Genomic DNA, 21767 nt, shown 5'->3' on the forward strand with positions numbered 1-21767 from the left:
AGTCCTGGACCAATGGCGTTGCATTATTAGAATGCTTATAATAATGACAAGTTGTTACATATTTGCGCTCTCTTAGTTCATCATTATCATCATCATCATAATCGTCGTCGTTGTCGTCGTCATCATCGTAATCATCATCGTCTTCGTCGTCGTCATCGTCATCATCATCATCATCATCATCATCATCATCATAATCATCATCATCATCATCATCATCATCATCATCATCATCATCATCATCATCATCATCATAAATAATAATTATAATTTATGTTTAAGAATAACGACTTGTGATTTTTTGACTCTCATCAATATAGGTTAAAAGTCACCTAGTCCTTTGACCTATCTTGTAAGTTAAATTACGGCCACAGATCGCTGTCCTGATTAAAAGTATTAAAAGGGGCTTGTCGCGTTATATTTCCTTCTTAAGCCCGACATTTTCTCGCTCCTCGGAGATATTTTATCATCTTGGCACCAATCATATATATTATTTTCGCGGATAATGGATAACTAAACCATAGAACTAACCGGTTTTAGTGTGAAGCCATGAACAGTATTGATTTTGTTGATGACAGCTCAACGTGTGCAAATGATTCAACATTGTAAGACTTTACTTATGGTACATTTTTTATCATACTGGGAACGCAACCGACAGTTCAATTTTGTTGAATGTATGTATGTGAATTATTTCCCCTAACAGAACTTATGAAATAAAGTATCTTTTTAATGTATCATTGAATGATACAGACGTGTATATAGAGAATATTTATTGATTTCAGTGGAAGATCGGAATTTATTTCCCGAGAGTCATGCAAAACATATTTTCACGAGTGGCGAATTGATGTGAAAGTCTTACATTAAATATGCATTTAGAAAATATACTAACTCCAGATTCTTCATTATATGTTTTCTTTGCATTTTCATACACTTATGGTATCGACAATGTTTTAATATAAAAATGCAAAAGAAAAGAATACATCTATACTTGACGGTCGTGATCAAGTGAATTATACCTGGTAATATGCATCCGTGATTTAGAATGTAAATCATAGGTTAATAGCAGGTATTTAAAGGGATTTCCTTTCGAATACTATTGCCACCTGAGTTCTTCTTGGATTAAATTCTTAAAGAAACTTTTATACAGAATTTTATACAGTACTTTTATAATCAGAATAAAATGTCAGAAACGTTTTGTTTTAAATTAAAATATTAGTTTACGACTAGAATAAATTCAATGGGTTTCTACCAAAAGCGATGAAGAACTAGCAATGCCGCCTTGTGGCTATGCTTTTCAACGCATCTACTCATTTTATCGTGTAATAGAATCTTTGAGCATCGCATAGAGAAGACTGTGCTAGGATGTTCGTGTCGAAAACGAACGACTTAGTCGGACACTCCAATCTTAAAAGTCCTCACCATGATTAGTTGGCTTGGGTTATCTTTTGCATATCGTCATAGTTCGGAAACAAAACCTATTTGGTTGCATGAACACTTTTGAGTGTTTACAGGCAGCAAACTTCACTGCAACAGTCTGATTTAGAAAGTATATTACATATATGGACCTAGGGTGAGCGTCTATTAAACATTTGCAGCCAATAAAACTAGTTTATTCTTTGGTTTGGCTAAAGCTAGCCATAATGTTAATTTATTGATTAATGTTTGTCCAATATTAAATGTTTTCAATCAAAATGATCCTTCATTCACACTTGCTAAAATCAACCTGTGGATATCTTATCCAGATTGATACAATGAGCTGCTGATACTTTGTCGACGATCAGTATCAAACAATCCTGAGCATTGCTGAACTTAAAGAGCTAAGTTGCAAGCCAAAACAAAACACATTTTAACGTTGAATTATATTGAAACGAAATGAAATAGCCGTGAAACAAACAAAGCAGAAATGGAAACGTACGCCTTAACTACATTCAAATTCGTTTATTGTGTTAAACATATCACAGCATGTGTATAGCAAATACAGAAACACACAACAGCATCACATATAAAACAGCCCACCAATACTGAATAGAAATACAACAGCATTCAATATACTATGCTCCCTAGTTCACATATATTAAAATTGTTATCAACTATTATGAAAACCTGTACTTTCCACTTTTCATCTAGAAACATATAGTATTATAAAACAAAGTGTTGACATGAATTGACCACAAGTCAAAATCATGTAAACATAGGTTATAAATCCTAACAACAAATCAAACATGGCATACCATTGTATATACAAAATATGTTATCTTGCATAAAACATATTTAGAAGTCATATAATAATTCGACACGCAAATCCAACATAGAGGAAACGAAGATGTAACTGTTACCATCCAGTTAAAATACTAGTATATGATATGGAGTTAAACCATAACATGGTTTCTTTGTCAACGAAAACGAAAAGGCTAAATTATATAGTATAGGCTAGCAGTTGAACAACAAACACACATTTGCCGAAACATGAACTAATATATCTATTTTATTTAGAGCAGTAGAAACAGCAGTTTGATAAGAGCATGTGTTACATTTTATGGCTGATTTTATATTCAAGCATTGATTACAAAGATGTGTATCATGACGTTGGTAGGACATTGTTTTTGGGACAATATTTGGTCAGTAAAACCTTTTTTTTTCTTTCCTAAAATGACTAAAAGGTTTAGTTTCCAAAAATGTTATGCTTTTTATGATGTTATGCCTTTATGCAATATGTATTGCTTTTTCATGTCTAACAGTTTTATAATAAAAAGCTATGGACATACTGGCAAACTGCGATCGTGTCACGTGATGTGTCAGATGAATGGAATGGTCTAGACGTACATGTAGCATGATAAACAATACACGTATAAAAGGAACATATGCATTGTCACTGAAAATAAGCAAGAAATAGTCTGAATTAAATACATTACACATAATAATAAAAGAAATGCATCTATACAACATTAAACGTAATATAGTGATATGCCCCAGCATATGTACGGTCACATCTTGTACAAATAACAGCAATATAAGTGAGTATAACAGTAGTAACTCAAGGAACAAGTGCAATGAAGGTAAGCATATTTCAGGTCAGGCCTGTAACGCAGATGCCTCCTCTTATGTGCGCTGGGGGGTGACGTACAACGGTGCCGGCCGAGCGGAAGGGGGTGCTGACCACATGTGGGACGCGGGTAACCAGACCGGGGCGCCATATGGCTACCACGCGACGGAGTCAACGGGATGGGATGGGTATGCGATATCCAGCTCCAGGAACACGGAAGTAGGCGGTAGTAATTGGGAAACGGACCGGATGTACCAAAGGTCATACGCTCAGCCTGATAGGACACGCGGCGCCCCCTATTTTCGCGAAAGCACTCCGAGGTACCCACCAGTTAAGTTGCCGGTGTTCACTGGTAAAGATGACTGGACCACCTGGCTGTCGCAGTTCGAAGCCATAGCCGGACGTTTCCGCTGGTCCGAGGACGATATGCTAGACCAGCTATTGCCTAGGCTGGAGGGTGCAGCAGCACAATTCGTATTTTCACAATTAAAGCCTAACACCATGAACGACTACAAAGAACTTATTTTTGAGCTTAATAGAAGGTTCAGGGCCGTTGAAACGCCCCGGTCATATGCCGCGATATTCAGCAGACGGACGCAACGACAGGGGGAGACGAAGAGTAGAAGAGTACGCATCGGACCTCAAGCTGCTGTATGACAAGGCACATGGGTTCAGAGACCGGAAGACCAGGGACGAGGACCTCGTGCGGCGGTTCTTGGACGGGGTCACAGACGAGGACATGCGGTTCGAACTTGAATTTAATAAAAAAAACCTAGGACGGTCGATGAGGCGGTGTACTTTGCTGTCAACTGGATACAGATCATGGGACGAGACAGAGCTGACGGAAGAGGGAGTGTTCAAGCAAGGCGGGCGTACGAACCACATTGGGACACGCACGATAGTGACCATTACGGACCTGAGCGGCAAAATACGGTCATACGTTTCAAGGGGCAGGGAAATGAAAACGGGACCGAACTAATGCCAGATGAGCTACAAAATGACCTACTGAAGGAATTTATAACCCGACTTGAGCGTTTAGAAGGTCGAGTGAACGAAGACCCCAAGACGAAGGTCGAGTGTTACAACTGTCATGGGCAAGGTCACTACGCACGGAAGTGCCCGGATCGGAAGGAGCGGAGGACTAAAGCAATGACCAACCGCGACCAGTACCCAAGCGAAGTCGGCGTTGATGACGGCTACACTGCAACCCGAGAGGTTCCGAACGGGTTAAGCAGATTAGACGCCATTAGTGATTCGAATTCGGCAGACACTGACGGAATCTATGACGAGGTTGGGAAAAAATACCACGATGGTCAAGGGGGACATTTAAACTTCCCGGGACCAGCCCTTGTGACCGGATGGTGGTCCATGTAAGTGTGAAAGGTCATGACTCGGATGAGACGATCGACAACACAACTAGATTTAAGGAAGGAGAACCATGTAGCGCAGCATGGGTAAAAGGGCAAGCACCAAAATGGTACATCTAGGGATCTGTAAACGCAACACAGACGGCGTTTGTGGTGGACATTGGTGCCCCCTGTTCGGTTATTTCGATCCGTTTATTTTTGTCGTTGTACGAGTGGAATCGTCCTAAGCTAAGGCAGGTGGGCATTTGCCTGACCGGGGCAGATGGTGTGCCTTTGGAGGTAAAGGGCGTTTCCACGTTGCAACTGGATATAGGTCCTGTGGCTTTCGACCATGATTTCATTGTGGCGGACATTGGGGATGACGCCTGGATTGGTCGCGACGTATTGGTGTGCCATGGAACGGGACCGGTAGACATTCTGTATAGCAAGCAAAAGTTGGTTTTCGGTGGGGCGGAGGTCCCCTTGATTCAGGCCGGAAATTGTAATCTAGTTAGGCGCGTGATCGTCGACGATACAGAAATATTGTCCAAGGTAGATAGACCTGAATGTAAAACGGTAAATAACGGTGGAGCCCCTTTAAATAAAAAGGGCACAAAGAAAAAGTGTGCCAAAACAAACCAGAATAAAATACGCCAACAATCTTGTTTTTCTTCGGCATCGCGCCAATCACGAACGCGCCTACTTGTAAGGGAGAGCCGTCGCCAAGGGAAACATCGCACGCGCAAGGGATGCGCGCTAGCGGTTGCCATTCCCGTTTCACGTACAATGAAACGGTCGAAGAGGACGTCATCGAATGGGACGAGAAGGCAGCACCATTGCCATGGATCACCACGAGGATACCGGACGACTACTGCGATTTCTGCAGTAGTTCCGTGCCGAGACCGGCTATGTATGGGGTCTCCGTGCGGATACGGGGGATGTGAGCGGCGCACCCCCTTTCACGGCCCAGGACCACCGTCAGCTCGGAGCTTCTAACTACTGACGGATCTCGACGGAAACGAAATTCAGGATTCTTATGAAGACAAATAATGAACACTTTACTAGTGATTATTTGTGAACTGATAGTAATTAACAAAAAAGTGATATTGTGCAAAGTGAAATTAATAACTATTGATAAAAGCGACGTTAATTGCAAATAAGTTTGTGTTTAAGCTTTACCGTGGCGTAATTCAATTACAGTATGGTATTAACCTTTAGCTTTGTTGATGTTTAATTGTAGGCAGCGGGAGCTTTGCCTATTTGCCAGGGGGTATTGATATGCCCCAGCATATGTACGGTTGTGTTAGAAAAATATGCACGTACCTTATTCTTTGTATAATATGTATTATTGTTGTTATCGGTCAATGGCAAATCACACAAGAAACTAGCAACGCCCCGACATTCCAGGCGCGCCAGCCTTGTTTGAATTTTGCCACCGCCGAGTGAGCAATCATTCCACAGGGATAAAAGTTATTACAAATGCTACACAAAGCTATCTACATTTATTTTATTCAGATTTCATTGCTCACAAACCTGATAAACTTGGGTAAAGACACAGAATATCAGACGTGAATATCCTCGTGTTCATGTAGAGAAGATTGTTTATTTACTTTTTCAATAGTTCACGATCTATGACGACGCCATCTTGGATTGGCTGTCAGCCAATATTTTTGGGTCATTTGACCCAAATATATGGGTCGTTTTCGGTCGGGTCATTTTCGGTCGGGTCATATGACCATGATTTTCGGTCATTTGACCATGTGTGTATATAAGGCGGGGTTTTCCAGAATCGAGAGGAGACGTAACTTGGACATAGCTTGAAGCACATCCCGTACGATTCGCCCTCGGGCGTTTCGTCCATTTTGGCATTTGGTTTTGACATTTAACTGGAAATAGAAAACGATACCAAATGAAACGATTGTTATTATTTGTCTCCTTGATAAAATCTAAAAAGAATTATATAGGAAATTCGCGGAAAATTAATGTTTAAAGGACTTATAAAATTCAACACCATGGTATAGCGTTTTCCTGTGTCTACCCAGCGATTGCATACTGTACCTATTCTTCTTTTGATGTTTAAATGATGATTTATTCCGCTGGTGTACTGTTTTCCAACGTTTATTAAACTTGTAAACATCGATTTGAGTTGTCTTCCCGGTGAACTAGTTTTTGACACGCAATGGTTAGACTACATACAATTTAACTGCCAGTGAGAGGTTTCGCTACCAGTACCTGAGGGGCAGTCATGAGGGGAACACTTCAAATACTTGGTCACCCTAAAAGGGACAGTTGATAGCGTCGACGGACCACGGGGCTAGGTCGTAACAATAGTATGAAGAAGCTAATGCTTGTATTCTTTTTCATTGCATTATGTAAATTTACATTTTTATTACTCATTTTTGTAAGAATTATAACAAGTCGCCGATTTCTGTTTGACATAAGTAGGCATGAGAAGCTCACCTAGACCTTGAACTATAATGTTTCTTAGCTCAGACTTTGCAGTACAATTGCAAAGAAAAGGATATTTTGATTATATAGCGAGAGAGAGAGAGAGAGAGAGAGAGAGAGAGAGAGAATGTGATGAGAATCTAATTTTGATATTTATTTACTTTCATCAATATAGTTTTGATGTACAAGGTCATTATTATATAAACAAAGTACATAAGCATTCTCCATTTTAAGTTGATTTGGGTAGTTTGCCATGTTTAAAAAATGATAAATTATTCGTTGCGATGACATAGGTGAGTAATTATCTTTAGATTTAAAATCATTAAGTACATACTATAAAACCAAGACTATTAAAAATTTATGATTGGAATGAAATACAGCGAAATTTATATTTGTTGAATTATAATTTACAAACAAGCTTCTATGATCAACAAATATATGATGTATTAGTGAATATGTTTTTCATGACTTTCAACCAAAAGTTAAGTGATCTTTCCTGTCATAGAATTGACAATGGAAATCGTGCCTAAACACATGCTTGTAAAACTTGAGATGTAGCTTATCGATTTCTTTGTAATAAAATACACATCAGATCCATATGCGATTATTGATTAAAATAGAGAATAAAAAATAAATATATTTGCTTTACATCAAAAGGAACTCTACGTAAAATAGTAAATACACTGCTCACTTAAATGTATAAACAATAAATCAAACTGGGGATTCATACTAAAATAATAGTTTACAATAAAGCAATATCATCAGCAAACGTAACATAATTATAGATATAGAATATATTTTAAAGCAGACACTCATTCTAAAGCTGAACTCTCACAGATTGAACGTTTTGACAACTTTTTGTATTTATTTTTTTGTCTTGGAATGAGCCAATTCATGGGAAAAAGCATATAAACCAGTGATATAAGACTGCTGAGATAATACCAGATCGCAGATTTTCATATTAAAGTTAAAAAAATATGTTTTATGCATTTTCTTAAATCGTTAGTAATGCTTTTAGCAACAAACATAAATTTCCGAACGGAAATATGAAAATCTGCCATCTGATTTTTGTCAACAAGTTGTCAAAACGGTAAACCTGTGAGAGTAAAGCTTTAAAATATCAATGTGTCCTTTGCGTCGTTCTAGAGCACTATGAAGAGAAAGGGTTTTCTATGCTTGGCACCTAGCGATACATCAAACAATTCAGAATGAGACATGATACATGGGTCTATTATGTATACTCTAATAGTTATTGTCATACATTCAGCATATATATCATCTTGAAGCTTATACCAAATTTTATTAATCAACAATAATGTATTTCACGCGTTCAATGTCAAACCAAATGTCAAAGGCGGCCAGTATGAGTTTCCGCCGTTTTGATTGGCTACTAAACGCGCTAAATATAAGATTTGAGAAATGGAACATTTTCGTTGGCTTTCGGAACTCGCCCAATATGAGAAATATGCTGGAAATAATTTTAAAGGTGTGCTTCGTAAAACACACTTGGAATTATAAGCCTATTAAATATTTCAACCACAATGTACGGTTTGATTTCAGTATAGTTGTATTTAACCTGTTGGTGAGTTTTACGACAATTATGTTTTTGTACACCAACAAAATAGACGACGAAGGTGAAAAAAGCGACGTTTTCCATAACGTTTTACGAAATAAAAACGAGGCATGCTTCCTTAGACTGTACAGTGCTTTATGCATAAGTATATTCAATGTCACTTAAAGATACATGTCAAAATGAACGAATAAGGGATAGATAAACTTCAAGATGAACTAATGGTAAGTCATTTGAATGTGTTTACCAAAATGTCGTACCATACGTAATAGTTAATAAATAAATACTTATTAATTAGGTGATTTCATATTGGCCGAGTTATTTTTCCTCGGTCAGAGCTCTGTATTTGATAAAGCATTCATTTCAGGTAATCTCGGACAAATAACTTGGGTTATATGAAATCACCTAATTAAAAACATTGTAGCATTATTATTTTTTTTATTTTCAAGTGTATCGATTGTGCTTTATTTAGATAAAGTGTTTTACTTTAATATCTAACTTCCACCTGTTTCCACCTTTTTGTCTATCAACTTCCTTTTCCATATCCTACAGTGAAAATACAGCACGCCGATTTTAAAATTCCGTATCACGATACTGTCGTTTTCAAAACCTACATCAGCATAGTTGCATGTGTTGAGCGCTACCTTTTAAAGACTGATATTTATTTACAATAATTACTTACTATTTCAGGAAAATATTTTGTCTTGAACAAACTATATTTACTGAAGAAAATATTTCGAGTGTAATTTATTGTTGTTTTTAGTTGGTGTTATAGTTTTGAAAAAATGCACTAAATCATTAATGCGATTGATTATAAACACATATAAAAATACATATTAACATCAAAAACTTCCATTCCTTAAATGAACGGCCTATCGGCAATTGCGAATATTTTCCGATGAACTTTTCATATTCGGATACATTTGGATTGCAAATCATCGCGTATTAATATAAATCGAAAATTGTTTTCCTTGTTATTGTTTGTAATGTGTAATTAAACCACAAATCACTTAAATCAACATGTTGAAAAGTGTTAATTTATGGTATGTTAAATGTATTCTTGTCATTGGCGTTTCAATTTTACGTTAAAAAGTGATTTAACATTTCAATTATGAAGCGATTCAATTTTTCCCGCGTTATTATGACGTCATATGATAAACTTTTTCAGATAAAAGTCGGGTCGTTCTTTTTATAGAATTGGTGAATAAACATTACTGTAAAGTTTCTTAAATGAAATTAATTTTGTTAACAGTTCTGGTAAGAACGAATGAAATGTTGGTGTAAATATAATTATGTAATTAATTGCTTGGTTGGTGTCATTATCGGGGATATTAACGCAATTGGGCTGGTTGCAGAACGCGTGAAGGCCTTCCTGAAATGAATATGACTATTATATTTACACATGGTAGTTAACAGAATTATCCACAAAGGAATGTTACGAATTTGAGTACAAATAGAACAAACACATTAACGATAAACTAAACAAGATAATAGTGTAATAGCTTTATAACCAAACTGTTGCCTTACTCTTGTATAGTCATATAAAAGTGAGTAATATAATAACGAAAATAATGCAAAACGATAATTTCAATGAACTTCTAAAACGGATTAAGGTATGAACGACAAAGAAGGACGTCAATATCACATTTTCATAAGCACGTTTACGCCAAAATGACAACTTTGAGGCGCCAGCTAGCCGAAGCGACATATATATGGAAAACAAAGTAGTTCTGGTAGAAAATAGCCTCAATAGTTCACAGACTGTCAAATTGTGACAAAACTTATAAAGCATGATTGCAATTATATGATTACTCGATACGCCCAGGGAATTAAGGTTACGACTACGTGAACTATTTCGTATAACATTGTTATATATGTTTAATGCACCTTAAACTAAAACAAAAGACATAAACATTGACAAATTCCATCGCAGTTACAAAATAGTTTGATCCGCTATACAGATTAACCATCCTTTACGTATACGTCGTCCACATTAGCTAAGTCGATGGGCATTGACTTTTGACCCAGAGTAATTGAATTCGAAAATTTCCGCTGAAATGAAATCTTCTAGGTTTTTAAAGTCAATTCTTATAGTTAAATAGTTAAGCTCATGTCTAACCGATTAACCTCACTTTTTTCAATAGTTTTAGTAAATATTTGGTTATTGAAGAGAGCAGTTAATTGGGATTGAAGTTTCGTGCGTTTCAGTGCGCTATGCTTCTGTCAACTTGTGTAGCATATGGTGGATGAAATGATGCATCATAACATTAAATCGTTTATGTTTACCAAAGTCACAAACTTTGATTAAGACAATGTTCCAGCTTCTTAAAGAAATGTCCATCATGTCAAACATTTACTCCCTGCCATTATGATTGAGAAGGTAAAACGAATCCTGAAATAATGAAACTGTGTTTCTTCTTTCACAGTAAGTGACGTCCCATCAATAAAAAAATATGAGTTTAGAAAGACTTCTCAGGCTTTTTGTCTTTCAGAAAAAACGTCCAATAAGACGACCAAAAAACCGTCCAATCGTTTTGCCAACTCCTCTAGCAACCAACGATCCTATAATCGCCCCACTTACAGCACCAATTCCAGCACCAACTACGGCCCCCACAGGACCAAAAAAACAGCCTATTCCAGCTCCTGCTAACGCACCCACTTTCATTCCTCCTAAATCTCCAGCAATTGTTGCTATACTACCGATAGCACCTTCACACACGCGTTCAGTGACATTTTTCTTAAAATCTTCCTTTGACATTTTTCCGGCATCTTTAAGCTTCTTGTAATTGTAAATATCGTAACCAGTTGAAACTATGTCTACAACTGCTGTTACTACTGCGCCTACAACAGTCCCTACTCGGGTGCATATTTTTCCAGCTTTTGTTGCACCTCCCCATATTCTGCCGGTATCTCTTGTTGCATACTCTATCATGGCTCCTTTTGACGTCGACGCAAACTTTGCTGTTACCTTTCCGCCTACTTCAATGCTTGATTTTGACGCTATCTCGGATGCAGTTTTTTGTGCATCGACTATTGGCCTTTCCGACAATGTTGATGCTCCAAAAACAACACGTTTTGTAGGACATTTCCCCGTTTCCCTTAACGTTTGGTATACAGAAGGTTTTGTATATCGCTCTAGGCCGTCCCTTGCAACTTGTCTCCCAATCTGTTCCCACCCTAATCCAGAAGAAAGAACTTCAGCTTCTTCAACGTTTTTCATTAACCATTGGATTTGGCAAGAATGACTTTTTCCCGTTTTACAAAACGTTGCAAAATGCTCACAATTGTTACTGTAAAGATTGTAGGATTCCTGATGCGAAGACAGCATTAAACATGTTGCTCTTTGGAAAACAACATGCGGTGGATTTCTTTTTAGCACATACGATGGATAATTAAATCTATACAAAAAGCAGTTTTCTGAATTATTTTTTTCTTCTTTCAATATTTTGATACGTTTCTCTTTTTTGTCCTTGCTAAAATGAAATACTTCAATGCTTTCAGACTTTACCTCGATAACGATTGCGTGATGAAATATGATATAGAATCGTTCCCAACCGATATGATCACCTGGTTGAAGTTTGTGAATGTTTCGGCCGATGTGATCGCGGGCCAATAATGTCTGTTCCTGTGCTAAATCCAGATATGGGTTATACTCATCTTCTTCTGGGAATGCTTCCCGTGATCTTCGAACTTGTTTCTGCATATTTCATTGTTTCTAAAAATATATCTGAAATAAAACAAAATTTATTGTATCTTAGGCCACTACTTTTATATAAATTGGTTTACAAAACCGGCGGGTCTAATTTTCCGAAAAGTACAAAAAAAAATAAAAAATGAATTTCACTTTTTTTTCCAAATTATTTTCCCGACCGTATTGATTTTGGTGCGAAACGAAAGAAAAACGAACGGTAAGTGTACGAATGCAGTCGATTTTGACTGGTTTGTTGTTCCGTAGCCGTATTCGCCAATTTATAGTGATATTATGTGAGCCAGTCAACTGTTATGGCAGCGCCGTTGGCAATGGCGGAATTGACGATAGCAGTCATTCTTTGTATGAAATAATTAATTAAAATATGCAGGAGCTGTTAAAATAACAATAGCAATAAACACTGGCAAATTTAACAGCCGACACAAACAATAGCTGTCACGTGATTGTTGTTTTTCCCCGCAAATTTAGGTCATGAAAATATTTTTGTTTATAGATAAAAAATAAAAGTGTCAGCGGCTGCCATCGAATTAGTAGACACAAATATCTGTAAATTATGTGTGAGAAAAACATTTTATAACATTTTATGGTTAAATATCAAATAACAGTGCACTAAGTGGGAATGGTGAAATCGAAAGTTAATTTTCTAAGTTGACACCGGTGACCTAGATTCACAAGTTAGGTCGGTGGTGTTTATGGATTTTAAATCACAAAATGGTTTGGAAATACTTGTCATTGAGTCAATGTAAAGCTTGTGTTTATTTTAGATTACATTTTTATTCATGTTTGGGTTAATAGTAGAGTAAACACAATGAAAGAGTTGAACACATGTGTCAATGCCAGGAGTTTTGTGCAAAACATTTAGATAAAACAACACGGAAAACTATTTTGAATAAGTCCATTTCAATTTGTAATGAACTTGATATTTCACTATAAATGAGATTTGTTGTTGTAACCAAGGAATACTCTTTAAAATGAAAAATAAACAAGCATGAAGTATAGATAGATGCACTGTGAACGCATGTTTACACAAAATGGCGGAGTTGGGAGAAGATGAAAATGTCCTATACATAATTATGGATTTCTCTGTTACTATCATTGGTACATAAAGTTAAGTCACATGCAAGATTTAATATTTTGCTATGTGTTTTTTATGTACTGATGTGGTAATTTGCTGCAAGATTTGAATTTGAAATGGATTTGGTGAACATCCCATGGTAAATATCCCGGTCCGAAAATATCCGGACTTAGCATGGATCGGGTTACACACAACTAGGACCCCTCATGGTATAGGTTATATATACTCAAATCTAGGTCTAGTTTGGTTTTTAGTTTTTCAGGAATTGTTTTCGCAATATTAAAGCTCAAATGCCTTTATAAAATGCTACCTCCTTATTTACAAAATTGGTAATTATTTCACTTTATTGACAAAATCCAATATTGAAATAACTTAAACAATGTTTAGAAAATGTTATATATTGTTTTAATACAGCGCAATTTTTGTGTATTTTAATGCGTAAAATTCGCCTCCTCTTTTTTTCAATTTAATATTGGTAAGTTTTTAAGTGTTCTGCATTTACTTTTGCTTTAGCATACTCTTAAAGCTAAACAAATGTCTTGCTGAGTGATATTCAATGTATCTTTGATTAAAAGTGTAGTTTATACATGTAAACATGTTTTATAGTCAATATCATTGATGTTTTATATGCACAGTATGTAAGATTTAAAATGTGTGTTTAATAAGAACTTTGAAACTTTGAGTGTATTAAAACATGCATTAATAGCAGTTTAAGGATTTAAAATGACAAGTAAATGATATAAATTTTGACTGTGTTTATGTTGTTTTCTGATTTTCACCCTTTAAGAGTATGTTTTGTGACTTTTTTCCTTTTTTTTTTTTTTTTTTTTTTCGACCACCCAGTGGACATTTTTCCCAAAAATTCTTGTAAACCAAAAAATAAAAAAGGAGTGGCCTTAGATCATAACGTACATACTCAATGTAATAAATATTATGATGATGGTCATGACAATAATTGTGAATTTGATGACTATAAATGAAAATAATATAATTATTTCCGTTAAACGCTTTACGCAAATAGCGTTATCAATTATATATAAGCACTTGTTCCTATCGCTTGCCTCGCTATACAGATAAATTGACTATAAAAAGCAATATGAAATGAAGAAAGGCAGGCGTCTTTGAACAATGCTCATAAAAAGCTTAAACAAAGTGATAATACATACTGTTAGTGAATAGTACATTGAAAATTATAAGAGACAAATCCCACTATATTTTTGGCATGTTTGCTTCGAAAACTGTTGTTGTTGTTTTGTTTTCAAACAGATACTGTATTTTTACTGTGTGGAATAATTGTAATTTACCTACACCAAATTTGGATACTAATTGATTTGGCATAGATAGAAAACGTTTCTGTCCAAATGAAGGAGATGACCTTTGCATCATTCCTTTAGTGCATATTTTAGCTGTTCCTTCGTGCACATGAATATTTAGTGGCCAACAGATCTGAAAAAGAGAGAGGTTGTTCCAATGCAAGAGTCTTGAATAGAATAATTAGAAATAAATAATAAAACTTTCCTGATGAAAAGTATACACGTATATAGATAATTCAGAACAAGGGATGTTTGTCAATCAGTATGCCATCAAAGCGCCGTTCTGTCAAAAACATGTGGATGATTATATAAAAATGTTGTGAGAAAATAAGCAGTGACTTTAAAAGGTTTCATTTTTTATGATTGTAAGGACAAATATTTCAAATTTAAATTTCAGTCTAAGTTTTCATGAGACTGTGCTCTTTGATTAGCTGACACCCCGCAATAAATATGGCTTAAACTATTAACGGGCAGCCTAGCACTGAAGTTGTACTATCCTAGGTCACACCGTCATCGAGGTATTTTAAAGACGAAGTTTTCATAAGACTGTTATAAGTGAACTTTGACATACGGAACTCAACAACCATAAAGGTCATCAGCTGGTCAAGAGAAACATACCAATAAACTAAACTGTTCCTAGGTAAAGCAGTTCTTTGATTATTGTAACTTTTAACAAGACAGTTGACTGTGACCTTTATCTTTTACCTACTAACCTTAAATTAATAGAGGCCATCTTGTGGTCAATAGCAACATACCAGTGATCTTTTATAATCCTAGGTATAAACGTTCTGGTGTTAATGTGCGGACGAAACTTTTATAATACTGTTTATCATGACCATTGATCTACTGACCTAAGAAAAGAACAGCAGACATACGTTGGCCAATGGCAACCTGCAACTGACGTTTCTTGCTTAAACTGTTGCTGAGTAATTGTGCCTTCCGAAAACTGTTGATTTTCGACCTACTGCCCTCCAAAGCAATTTGTGTTGAGAACATTAGAGGATATTTTATTTCACCAGTGGTCAAATGAAAAATTTGATCACGAGAGGTGCAACCACTAGTGATTTTCTTTCATATGACCACGAGTAAAATACAAGACGATCACTCAAATCAACACATTTTATGTTAATTTCATGCATATATCGTGCTTTTTTAATTTCCTTCTCCGTTTTGATGACAGACCCTCTGAGAAGCCTCCCCCAAAGGGAAGTAACCACTGCGATGAGTTTGCTTGAATACGTTTGAGCAGTTGGTTTACTAAAACAAATTTGTCCCGGGCTCATTGAAACTGGATGTTTAAATTTATGTATCCAGTATTGTAACGCATCCCACCCGCACCCCCCACCCCCCACCCCCCCCCAAAAAAAAATGATAATAATTAAATAAATAAAAAGCAATAGTACAAAATACACTTTTTAGACTAAAAATTATTGGAACAGGGTCTAACGATCGAAAAATTGTTGAAACACATATTCCGATGGTATTTAGGAATTGCCAACATAGGCCTTTTTGGAGCTTGTCAGAGTTTAGGCTTGAAAAATATATTTTGTTGATAGCAGTGAATTGATTTTGTACATTTACTAAACCCTTATTATATTCTGAGACGAATGCATGTTAGTTACGAGCTTAACAAAAATACCATCTTCCTTACTTGATGTTTAGGTTTTTGTGATTAATGATCATGTTCCAGTTACCCCTTGGTGTTGATTTTTATTATTGTGTTGTTGTTGTTGGTTTTTTTTTTTGGGGGGGGGGGTGTCATGGCAATAGGATGGGTCCATTCAACGTAACTGTCGCCTGTGTATCCAGCCAGATTGAAATGATTGAAACGATTACGGTATCATTCACCAATATTTTCCCTCACACAAGACATATTTGAAATGGGCGCACATGACCCGTGATCAAACTTTTAGAAAAGAAAGGCTTACATATAATATCGAAAATGTAAACAAGTATATTTGTATCAAAGTGTTAACAACTATATCTATAGAACTGTGCTTTAACTATTTTGTCAACACAATATAATAGCATAGCTATGCACTGAATGTCATATATTTATAAAAGAAAAAATACGTCTAATGCTCTTATCTTACTAGTTATACATTCAGGCTAACCTAAATAACTTGACATCTGAGTTATGACAGTGAAGTGAAAATGTTATTATTCCTCACAGCATAACGCAAAAAGTTTTATGAAAGAATAACCGGAAATGAGCTTTGTAAAATATGAAAACGAACACATGATTCAAACTGACAAGGCAGGTCAACTCAATTTCTCTGACATGATCTTGTCAATTTACTATTTTAACGTGTAATATTATGACTTAAAATAAATCTGACAAATAAATGATTAATCCCTCCGGTCACTTTGTCCCGACATTTTATTTAACTGTAATCAACTCAAAAAGCTTTTTACAAAGTATATTTTGTGAAACAAATAGCTGGATCTTTAGTACTGATAGGACAACGAACGCTTTGTTTCCCCCCAAAAAGGCAAATGATATAAGATTATCTTAAAATATAATTAAACATTATATTGGTCTCATCTTAAGGTGTTTCTGTTATTCTGTATACGCTATATCTTGAGATATATTATGATTTGCTAAGTTAAATAATTCAACTTTCAGCACATTTTGTGATTAGCCATAAGGCTCCTTTATGTTTCCATGATATGAAACGAATGTGCTGTTTAACTAAAATGTATTAACGAGTATATTCATCAAGCAATGTTAAATTACTTCAGTCCACATAATAAATACGAACTATTGAAATGTAAACACAAACTAGTTCGCTTAAATTTTCACTTTAATAAGTATTGTCAAATAAACGATGAAGAAAAATACTAAGTTTTAAATATAAAGCAAATCTTACCTAAATTATTAGCCTTAAATAACTTATTAACTCAAAACGAAGAACACAGTTAAAATGTTTAATTTTAAATGTGTCATTTTTCTTTATTGATATGTATAGCTTCCTTTTAGTTAAATGCAACCATGCAATCTATAAATCCATATTTTTTTTACGATCAAGGAAGTCCTTGCATTGCGTTTTAAAGTAAACTGACGGATTTTGCATGCAATATATTGACAATATGAATGCACGTCTTATCTGCACCTATATTAAAGTGTTTCGCTCAAGGTCTTTAAAATGCACTCTTAAGTGTGGCAAATCATGACGAATATTAATACTAAGATACTGAAAACTGGAACCCTTCAACAAGTGTTGAGATTTGCTCAAACTCAACTGTTGTTTTTGAAGTTCTCAATGTTGAAAAATGTTAGTAACGCGATTCAGCAAAAAATGTTGTACCATGAAAAGTTGACGGACATGAACACGTGATGAAACCAATGTCCAGTAATGAGCAGCATCAACATATTGATATTTAGATTGTGTACCAAGCTAACAAAGTGGTTTGGGATAAATCAGGTAATAGAATAGTAAAGAACATAATTAACAGCGAATCAAATTACATTGATAACAAAATAAACAAAACCGCATTCAAATAAGTTTCGGTAATGAATATGCAGTTCAGCAAAGGTATGGGGTTTTTTAAATATCTTTTTTCTGTATCACATTAAATTTTCTCGAACAATGGTTTCAATGCGGCTGAATCTATAAAACAAGGGTAAATATAGGAAAGAAGTTTGAAACACGTATAACCAATAACCTGTTTAAGTTAAAGACAAGATGAGAAGAAGGAACGAAAGTAAAAATGCTACACATGATGATTGCATCCGCCAGGCTCGTAAAACTTCTCGGTCCTCCTTTAAACCTCTACTACATTTTGAGATCCAATTCCTCTAATACATCTCGAGCGATTAGTACTATGTATTAATTTTTGAATATTTTGAAGCGCTTGATTTACCATCTCTTAGCGTGTACGAGATGTTGGCTCTGCTACGTAAGCGTACGGTGGAATATGTTGATAATAACAGGGGGAAATGTACTGAGACGTGTTTAAAAAGAACAATACACCACTGGCCAATAGTATCTGAATAGGGCCGACGTGTGCAATGATTATTTACTTAATTTTGATTAGTTTATTTACCAAAAGAAACCTATAGTCATATTTATAATGCGAATAGCAACTACACAGCTAACACAAGATGCAATTTCTGAGTGATTTGACCCTCCCTAACTTCAACAAACGTGTGACAGATTCATGCATAACAGCGGGTATGGTCTGATCCGAATGTGAATGTGAAAAATTGAATGCACGGAATTGTCTATGAAACAAAGTGTCAATGAAATATTGCAAAGGTCCAATGAGAAACGTTATCACAAATTCACATCTCCAGAGCGTCGACCAATGACTCAGAATAAGTTGATTCCCCAAATAACAGGTTTGGGAACCAACTAAAAAATGGTCATAGAGTACCTTATCTTTGACACAGGTGTACATTAGCTACCAACGGATTTGCAGCAGTCTTCTCTGGTGACAAATTGCCTTTGTCTTTTAAGAATATAGTAGGGCGTTGTGATGTTGTATCGTCTTTATAATCGCCATCTTGCTTGTTGGGGGTATCTCAGGGAAGAAAATTGAATTGTTTGTGTACACTACTACCCCCCCCCCCCCACACACACACATACACACACACCCTGAGCTTTTAGTAAAACAGTGCGTTACTCAAAAAGTAGAAGTCTTCGAAGGCCAACGCCTATCTGTTGTTTAGCAGTCGAAAAACTGCATTACTGAATCAATTTTAGAGCCCGAAATTCGTCTCGGTTCAGTCCGTGATATTTTGAATTAAGATTAGGAGAAAGGGGCATGAGCTTAATTTATCAATGTGTCGGTGCTGACTAGAGTGCGAACTTACGCAATAATTACATCGTCATCTTCGCAGTCCTTATTGCGAGTAGGAGTTTCTACGTATGGTCTGAGAGAAAGAGCATTTTCATCCTTTTCTTGTCATGTTTGATATCATTAAGAAATTTCAAGGAAAGTAAGTAGTATCAATGAACTATTTAATTATTCGCTTTATGGTGAGTAAGATTAAATAATGATACAATCATTTGACATCTGTTGTACGTTAACATTGACTAAATATCTACAAGTTAGGGTTGGACTTTATGGCTTCTGAAGGGAGCAAGATCTACCGTTGTCATTCCGTAAGTGAAAACATGATTACGACCAATACCACTTCTACAGTTGGAAAAATGCCATGAATATAATTGAGACTAAATATCTAACAATTGTGTTGCAAAAAAAAAATCAATCTCAAGTATAACATTGATATTCACCAACAACCCCGTAAGTACGAGCGAAGTACTTCAGCAGTTCTGCCATAACGTATTATGTATACGATGTGTGTTCTCTTTGAAAGAAATAATCATGGCTCCTGTGTCCACAGTATTTGACATGAATACCAAAAGGTTTAACATAAACCAAGTTTCAGTCTTATGAAGTTGAAACGTTTACATTTTTGATGCATGGACCTTTCACTGCTTCGCAATTTCTATAGAAAAAAAAACACTATAGAAATGTTAACAAAATTTGTTTCACTGAACTTTTCACTAAATAAGAAGTGTCCGATTAATAATAAAGAGACATTACACGTATAATGTTTACAGAATGATTACCTGTACAACAATCAAAACAAAGATCACAGTTGAAAGAGGATATTTAGAATGTTTGTTCGATAAGGTTTAAAGCCTCTGTTTAGTTAAATGCACTCATGAACATCATAAATCTACCTCGATCTCGGTTAAGGAAGTATTTGCACATACGCTGCACAACGAATTAAACTGAGAAGTTTTTGTATGTCATCTATTGAAAGCATGAACACATAATTCATTTACGAATATATTAAGTGGGCAGATTTAAGCACGGTATAATTCCTATTTGAACCGGTTCCCGCTGAATGAACATGAGAAGTGAGTTTAATTGAACACGGACGCAATCAAACAGTTTCGTTATGTAGTTATTTACGACAATAAAAAAAGAGAAAACAAATATACACAAACAAACATGATTCCAAAGATCGGATGCGTTTCATGTCGGGAACGCAACAATCTCTGTGCTTTGACCTTTGAGCTCCTCACGGCAAAATTATTAAGCATGATACTGACCAATGAGAATGGCTTTACAATAAGTAATTCCACATTTATCGATCGTAAACAAAAGATTGACGCTGCGGACGGTAATGACGGACAAAGTAATCAGCCATGGTTTGCAGGTGGCACAAAATAAGGTACATTCATGACGTATGTAAAACAAATACAAATTAATGTTAACATAAGAACAAATATAAAACTTTGATTAAGCTTTAGCATAATATACGATAGAAGATATTTGTATATGTTGAAGTCTTGCCAATAATGATGAATTGCACTGTCCAATAATGTGCAGCACACTATTGACCTGTGGCACTGGTTAATTGTCCGTAATTTGTTATAAAACCATAGTAGGGGCAACTTACCTAAGACTGTTGTTTACATACACTTATTTGCTTCAAAATATATAATTGTTCTGCTTACTACAGTACAAACACACCAGTTAGCATAATTATACTTGTTTGCATTAAATACAATCCAATTTGTACAGAAACTTAATTGAAAAGTACAGCTGCTGATTCTACTGGATGTTCTTGACCATGTACTATCGGTAATCATTATAAAATATCTAGTGTAGTTTTTTTTTCTTTCTTTTTTATATAGTTTGATAAAATATGAACTCACCTTTTAAATGTAACTTATACAGTTTGTTTAGTTAGCCTACGAAATTCCTCTTATTTGGTCTATGTTATTGCTTTCAGCATTCACAAAGAAACAAATTATTTAATCATATGAGTAGCAACGTTTTTATATTTCTTATACTGAGGAAATAAAACTATAATAAGAAATAGTAAACATACCCAACACGACTTTCCTCTAAGGAACATTATAACGTATAATATTTCCGGTAACAGCCTATGTGATATCAGTCAAAACAAACACATCCATTGGCTTAGACACGCAATGGTATTTTTAACTTTAAATAACCATGAACAAATAGGTTATCGCATAAGGTTTTTCAGTGGTTTTCTTGAAGACGTTATTTCATGCACGTGCGGATTACATGATCGGCAAATTTAAAGTTAACTGGATCTATTAATAAATTCTACGTAACAATAAGGCCAAGGTTGATCGCTATACTACGCGTACATTTTTTTCTTTCAGGTAAACTTATAGTGTTATACTCGATTCAATTAACAATTATCGACTTAGATCCCTGGCTGATTCAACGAAATATCTAAAAAGAGTATAACCGATCATGCAGGAATAGTAA

The 21767-nt window shown here is 35.4% G+C and overlaps 1 protein-coding gene across 5 annotated transcripts; it reads right to left on the reverse strand.

Annotated features, from left to right (window-relative positions):
* Positions 1–6973: 6973 nt before the first annotated feature.
* Positions 6974–21541, reverse strand: LOC128241713 (uncharacterized). 5 transcript variants are annotated; one of them, XM_052958752.1, is made up of 2 exons: positions 21355–21541; positions 6974–12131 (listed from the first exon to the last, which is right to left on the reverse strand). In XM_052958752.1, exon 2 carries the CDS (start codon positions 12105–12107, stop codon positions 10893–10895), a length of 1215 nt encoding a protein of 404 aa, XP_052814712.1. In that variant the 5' UTR covers positions 12108–12131; positions 21355–21541; the 3' UTR covers positions 6974–10892. The 5 variants fall into 5 exon arrangements, with proteins under 5 accessions (XP_052814712.1, XP_052814713.1, XP_052814714.1 ...); XM_052958753.1 differs by lacking the exon at positions 21355–21541 and adding an exon at positions 21179–21328; XM_052958754.1 differs by lacking the exon at positions 21355–21541 and adding an exon at positions 17372–17917.
* Between the last annotated feature and the right edge of the window lie 226 nt (positions 21542–21767).

The sequence above is a fragment of the Mya arenaria genome, chromosome 7, assembly GCF_026914265.1.
Source record: "Mya arenaria isolate MELC-2E11 chromosome 7, ASM2691426v1".
NCBI lineage: Eukaryota > Metazoa > Mollusca > Bivalvia > Myida > Myidae > Mya > Mya arenaria.

Coding starts and splice junctions, on each gene's coding strand:
- LOC128241713 (XM_052958752.1), bottom strand. CDS start 12,107: ATGCAGAAACAAGTTCGAAGATCACGGGAAGCATTCCCAGAAGAAGAT.